This window comes from Sesamum indicum, linkage group LG1, assembly GCF_000512975.1.
Source record: "Sesamum indicum cultivar Zhongzhi No. 13 linkage group LG1, S_indicum_v1.0, whole genome shotgun sequence".
NCBI classification, from domain to species: domain Eukaryota; kingdom Viridiplantae; phylum Streptophyta; class Magnoliopsida; order Lamiales; family Pedaliaceae; genus Sesamum; species Sesamum indicum.
The window spans coordinates 10,341,709-10,349,075 of NC_026145.1; the positions used below are offsets into that span (position 1 = coordinate 10,341,709).

The 7,367-nt window shown below is 33.9% G+C and overlaps 1 protein-coding gene across 1 annotated transcript in view; it reads left to right on the plus strand.

Annotated features, from left to right (window-relative positions):
• Nucleotides 1-1,329, plus strand: part of LOC105162182 (transcription factor TCP12-like) — a gene marked incomplete in the record, with an annotated part of 2,076 nt that extends 747 nt beyond the window's left edge. The window contains 1 exon segment of the mRNA XM_020696646.1: nt 1-1,329. Coding sequence (XP_020552305.1) covers nt 1-967 — 967 coding nt within the window.

A 7,367-nucleotide genomic window follows, 5' to 3' on the forward strand; every position in this document is an offset into this window, starting at 1 on the left:
GAAAGGAAAAGCAGATGATCAGCCTGTCTCTAACGGGGTCGTTGGGCCCGTGAAAAGGCGAAATCTAGGCGGTGGGCCGAGGAAGAGAACTGGGAAGAAGGATAGGCACAGCAAGATTTGCACTGCTCAGGGGGTTAGAGACAGGAGAATGAGATTGTCCCTACAAGTTGCTCGAAAATTCTTCGATCTTCAGGACATGTTAGGCTATGATAAAGCAAGCAAGACGATCGAGTGGCTCTTTAATAAATCAAAGAAGGCGATCAAGGAGCTGACGAAAGAGAGTATTACACAAGGAAATCATAACATCTGCAATACCAGTGATGCAAAGAGTGAATCGTTTCTGTCTGAATGTGAAGTGGTATCAGGAACTGAGGAAAACTCAAACACTGAGATCAAGAATGTAAGTGGCAAAACTTGCGAGAAAGATGAGAAAAAATCGCGAAAAACTGCTAACATAAGTAAACCTAACACGAGAGAGTCGAGGGAGAAGGCAAGAGCAAGGGCTAGGTGCAGAACAAGGGAGAAGATGATGATCAAATGGTGTAAATCAAGCCCTAATCGTGAGAAATTAGGGTCTTCAAATAGCCCATTTGAAGGGATTGATCAAGAATCAGGTCCCCAAAATAATAGCCAGCAAGAAAGGGTTTCTCCATGCGGTGCTGATGACAATTATCCCTCTCTTGAAGTAGCTGATGTGGGCACAATAGAGAAATTGTTGGGGAATTTTTCAAGTTCATCATCAACATCTGACCACCCCATCTCTGATTATCACTACTGCTCTGCTGCTGTTTCCTGTTGCATAGATCCCAACAGTAGTTTCATGGGATTTCTCGGAAATTGGGACCTGTTGATGAACAATGACAAACCAAACTCCAGTCTCACCACTCAAGTTTCACTGGCAGATAACCTCAACTCATCAGTTTACTCATCAGCCACCATGACAAATTTTCCCTTCTTTCACCAATGAGGAATCCCATCGTATGTTATCTTGCAAGATATTTCAGGTATGTGTAAATTATTCATGGATTTGATCAATTTCAGAACTTGGAATCCCTAGCTAGCTAGCTTTCATGTATTATTTCTGTATCAATAGGGCTAGTATTTAAATAAACATTATTATTCTAAATATATATATTGTACTGGTGTTCTTCATAACCTGATTGCTGTTTCAATGACCAAGAACTTCTTGAATTAATATCTAACCATAATATACTAACTAGCGCCATAGAATGTGGGAATTGTATACATAATCTTATTCGTTTTTGGGAGATGAGCTGTTCTGGGGAAGGATTTTAATCATGATATGCAGGAACGTACTAACTGTGTTGTCTGATCTACAATTCTCATGTTCAATTACACAATCTGAAAGTTCATGAAGTGTTCATCTTGATTGTGTATATAATTTCTTGCTAGGACTCATTCAGGAAAATTGACCAAATTAATACTTCTGATGTAGTATTTTTTACTAGGCTGCAAATCATGGAATGAGAAGGTTGTTATTCCTGTGGGAAAGTAAATCCTCAAGTTCTAGGATTTATATAATTTTTGTGGATCAAAATTGAACAATGTCTAAAAGAAAATTACTTTTACATATAGATTAACCAGCTGCCTATGAATGATAAATCTAAACATATGTACATATATCAGGGTAGAAACCCCTTCAAATATATGTATGTATACATATATATACATTTCTCATAAAACACATATAATGCTTGAAGGGGATATGAAACTTTGAGAAAACATGTGAGATATAGTAGAATTAAAAGTATTAGTCAACTTTAAAAAAAAATTAAGCTTTGAAATTAGAAGTACCTTAAGAAAGCTTATTCTTTGAAGCGAATGCATGGCACAACTTTGAAACATATATGTTTTTGCGCCAAGACTATATATCTATCCTTCCTATCATTTTGTGATGCCCTTTATGTGAGAAAACCTAATTCTTATAAAGTTCTATCATACTATATATATAATTACTCTTATTCAATACTAACATTATCATTATCTGGATATTGCTATAAATATTGGTTGCATGCATTAGATGTATATATTGTTGGTTGGCTGCCCAACAGTTCAAACTAATAAAAAGGAATGACAATGGATCCAACATGCATTTTATTCATATTACAGTACTGGATTCATGCCATTCATGTCTCCTTGTAACTTATTATCTCAACCTCCTAGTAGATGAATATTAAATCCAGAATTTTTTAAGAACCTTTATACTAAGTATGGGGATCAAAAAAGGAAGGCATAACATGGACTTCCAGAGTTTCAACATTCACTAATTACGTATATATGTTGATGTAAGAATTTGAATTCAAAGAAATATTATTAATTAATATATGATGTATGCATGATTACCTTCACATAGGAATATCTAATCAATGAATTTAACTTCCAAGCTGTGTGTGTGTTTAATTTTTGATGAATTAATGGGAGTTGATATTTTCTTGTCAAATCAATGTGATAGTTAATTATACGATTTCCGTGCAACTAAATATATATATGATTTCCCTTTCATTTATGTTGTAGAAGTAAGTTTTTTCTTACTGGATTTTTGACCTTCTTCGTCGTTCTCTCAATAGATTTGATTGGTTTTCTGGATAAAAAATTAAAGGATCGTATACAAAGAACCAAAAGGAGATAAGACATATTGAGAATTAACAAAGAATTAGTACTTCTAAGTACACCTTTATAATATGTGGAACATATATAAAGTTTCTTGGCGTAACTACATATATATGAAATGCTGATAGGTATACGACATTTAAATCACAATCTGCTGAGTATACCTAAATATATAAATAGCAGTGAATAATGAGTTGGTGCATTAGTTGCCTTCTTTTCCTCATATATTGATACTTAACTACCACTAAAAAATTTTCCAATTGTGCAGTAATTGGAAGCATTATAGAGCAAGAATGATCATCATGAGGAACTACACTAGTACGTAATATTAAATAATCGGTAGATTTTAAGATCAATGCGGATCTAATTAATTATATGTAGAAATGAATGAATTAATACTTCAAGGAGACCTGCACGTTGTAGCTTGATGTTATTATGAAATGACGGTCAAAAATTTAATCATCAAGAATACCCCATTCGAGATTTAATTTTTCAACGTAACTATATATATATATATGTAGATATATCAAATTCAATGAGGGTTCTTAATTTTGAGGTTTAATTTCTCAACTACATCCATGAAAACTCAAATTCAAGGAGGGTTTCCAAATTTTCTTGCAATCATTCAATGAAGGTTTCCGCTTACTATAATTAAAAAAGCTAACAGTGCTCTACTTGTGCACTAATTTTGCAAGTCTCAGTTACCTTGATAGTTCAGATACATTTTCTCATCTTTTACCAAATTGTTGTCATCATTTTTAAGTTTGTATGTTGATAGAGATAGTTTCGGACCATATGAAAGCATGCAGAAATCCTTAAGACCGGATATAAAACGACACTAGATATAGTTTGATTTGTAATAAATGTAGTCAATAAAAGACAAAATAATGCCTACATAAATACTCCCAAGGGAGAAAAAAACAAGAAAAATAAAAGCACATTTGCTGGCAAGAGTACAACTATTAGTTATCAGACAACGTTTGTTGTGCTGCAATGATTTTTCATACCTGATATACATATGGCCTCTAAATAAATGGGTGGTGGCTGAGTAAATGCGAAGGCGGCAAATCCAGATCTGCAAAACCCGACTTCAATTTGTCTGCGGAAAAGCAAATTTAAGTTTGATTATCTGGACAAGGGCCATTGCCAAACTACAGAAATTATACTCTATACTCATAAAATTGGAAATTGGAAATTGAGAAATTGAAGTTCAGCTTTTAGTGTCAATATTTCCAGCAATAATTAAGTAAATTAAGTGTATAATTAATTATGGGGTTCCATATATATAACTAGGAGATATTGCAAGAAATATACTTAATTTTTAAGCTTGCTATAACATACATAAATAAGTAAAAATGTTATAAGATTCCGCCAGACCCAGAATGGATCATTCATTACTTTCCTCGAATTTCCTTCCAACTTCGGGATCACTTAGAGCCTCACATTTCTTGACACGCGACCTCACGCATCAAAGATAATTTTTACAAATGTCATGAAAATAAAGGTTGAATGGATTGAAATCAAATCTTTTTCGTATATCCACAAGCAATTTGACTTTATGATATATATATATATATATATATATTATATAATAAAATCCATGAGAAGATCAATAGTATTATTTCATGCATTAATTTGACAAGAAAGAAAAATGATGCATCGGCACCAAAGGACTTCAACATCACATATATATATATGTATATATATATATATCAGCTATAGTGTCTGTGCATAATTGATTGGCATATATATGAAAAATGATGAATAGCGAAATGATGGAACATTATAAATAATGTTGGAATGAAGAGTGCATAATAACGTTCCGGCCGGCCGAGAATGCAATGCTAAAGGCTCTTACTCTCTATCAAGTGGTACTGTATTATGCTTTCTGAGTCCCATCATGATTTTCCACTGTATTTCAGTACATGATTTGAATGATACTCAGTCGTCGTCAGGCAATAAGCAAATTGCCAGAAAGACAGCAAATGGTCCACAAGAGAAGCTGGTGCTGGTGGACGTCTGAGTATTAATTCCACTTCTTGCTAATTATATATATTTTTATTGGATTAATATATAATTAGTGGAAACTAATTAAACTATATATCAGTGCCTGAGGTTCATTACATGTTTCTTCTTTTCCCAATTGGATTTTTGGCCTAATTGAGATTAGTTAATGAAGTACTATGTTCTAGTTATTCTTGGCTAGTAATAATTTATAAATCTTCTATATATACATTTCTAATCTCAAGTAATTAGTGAGTGACCATAAATTTATTACTTAAAAAATCCAAATTACACAAATGTTTATATTGCCATAGAACTAATTAACTGTACTGTTCATGACAGTATGGGGACAAGTGATGATTTCTCATCAGAAGATTTATACATGCATGTACCTTGAATTTGGAATTTTGATCAATGGACCACTAGATGTTGACAGGAGCCCTAAATAACTTTTGAAAATGTAGGGCATTGGAATTGGCTGGAGAATAAAGATGCTACCAGGGACCAATTTGCAAAAAGACAAAACTTTAGGATCATACAGACCACAAGAAAGCTAAACATGATCAAATATATATAGGGCAACCATCACAGTCTTTTCTTCAATCCCATGTCCCACTATATATATATATATATATTATGTTTAGTTAGCATAATTCATTTGAGATCCAATACGCAGTCGAAAAAAATTAATTACATGCTTAGAAATAGGTGGAGAATTTTGAAAGATAAACCAAATTAGATGCAAGAAACAGGTATTACAATAACTTCATACTTTGTTTTTCTTTCTTTGTCAAATTACAAGTTTTTCTTTCAAGAGGAAAAGAGAAATTACAGCAAAAGATAATCTTGCAGCAAACATACACATAAAAACAAAGATACCCACCCACCCCGACCAACACACCCCCCCACACACAAAAAAAAAAAAAAAAAAAAAAAACCCCCCCCACACACAAAAAAAAAAAAAAAAGAAGAAGAAGAAACTCAATGCCCTTAAAGTCTCATATTATAGGTTTAACGAACTAGGTAAAAAAGAGGAGAAAACCATATATTCGGACTGCCGACAGGATTAATGAATAAATGTATGGCCATGCAAGCAATTCTTCAATGCAACATGCAACCAGAGAAATAATTTATGTTTTTTCACTTACATAAAATGCAAAGGAATTGATGTAATAAGTATCTTTTTATATGCCTGTGCATTATAAGAGATATATATTAATTACCTGCGAAGTTGGAATGATCTCCCTTATTTGGAAAGGATGAACGTTGCAACACAAAGTTCATGACTTTGATATATAGTACTCTTCCCAACAGCATTTAATATGTGGTGCTTCATATATAGCAGTTTATATCACTGTAAAAGGGCGGGGGGTCCGCCTGGCATTTGATAAATATGAAATTATGTGTAGGCAGTTGTTGCATAAACAAGACATGTACATGTATAAAGAGATGGAGTCGTGTAGATATAGATATATAGGGTGATCAGAAAGGTAAAATTTGGAAGTACAAATCCTTATATTTAGCGATTTTGTCAAATATATACAGAGACACATAGCATGCGCGTGCAGGTTTAGGAGATAAAGAGCGCCCTACATACTGTTTCTGTAACAATGACATTGCAAATTGTTTGTTCCTTGTCTTAATTCTGATCCAGTACTGTAGACTTATCCAATATCAATTTGTTCACATGAGTAAAAGAAGGGATTTGATCATACAAGAAATCATGAGAAACCTTATTAAAATTTTAATCTGAGAAATCCCTCTAATTTCTTGATACAAAGTCGAAGTCCGACAACGACGATGATGACGTAATTAACGCTTAGCAAAAGGGGTGAATCTTTAACTCAATACAGGGTGTGAATATGTTGTGTCCTGGTATCCCAGTTCTGTAGGTGTTGAAAGTATGGGCTGTAGAGTGGTGAAAAGGGAATTGAAGTGTTAGGTGCCTTCAGAAATTTGGTTGTGGTTGGGCATATCTTTGATCCATCTCGTCTCCATATTTGCAGTACCAAAAAGGTAGACTTTGTACGGCTAGAGAGGAGTCTTTGAAGAATCAAAGAAAGATATGGTTCACGAATACGCTTTTTAATTTGTCTGCTAGATAAAGACTTTGCCCTGATCAGCTCATAATCGCTCTTGCGCCTTCTGTCCTTTCTTTGAATTACAAGGGCAGTGCAATTTTCTTCTTCTCTTTTAGCCTTTTTGTAAGCTTCGAAAAGACAACGACTGATCAGGAAAGTAAAACGGGCGGCTTTATGCATCTCACTCTTGCATAAATTTGATGTTGGAGGCACATTTTCGCTTTTGTCGGATGCGCAAATTATAATCTGGAAAAAAATTTTCCCTTCTGCTCTTCATTTCAAGGCTTATTTCCGATTTTTCTTCTGACTTCTTGAAGATAAAATTTCAGTTTTTACTTCCACGCATGTTCGTCATAGAGTATTTCAAATTACCTTGATAACGTTTGATTTTGTTCTCAAAATTCAACTATATTTTCATCTTGCTTGTTTCCTTTTCGTCATATTATAACCTTCTGGAAAACTATTAGTAGCTATACCAGACAAGTCCGTATAGGCTTCAAATCCTATATAAAGTCCATTGCCAACGCATAAAGAGGCCAACGTTTGGTTCTGTCCGCGACCCGCTGAGCAGGCTCAAAACTCAGTCTAATTTGGGTGACAACACAGATTCCCACCATGACCCCGAATTCTCTATTAATCTGGAGAAAAGAA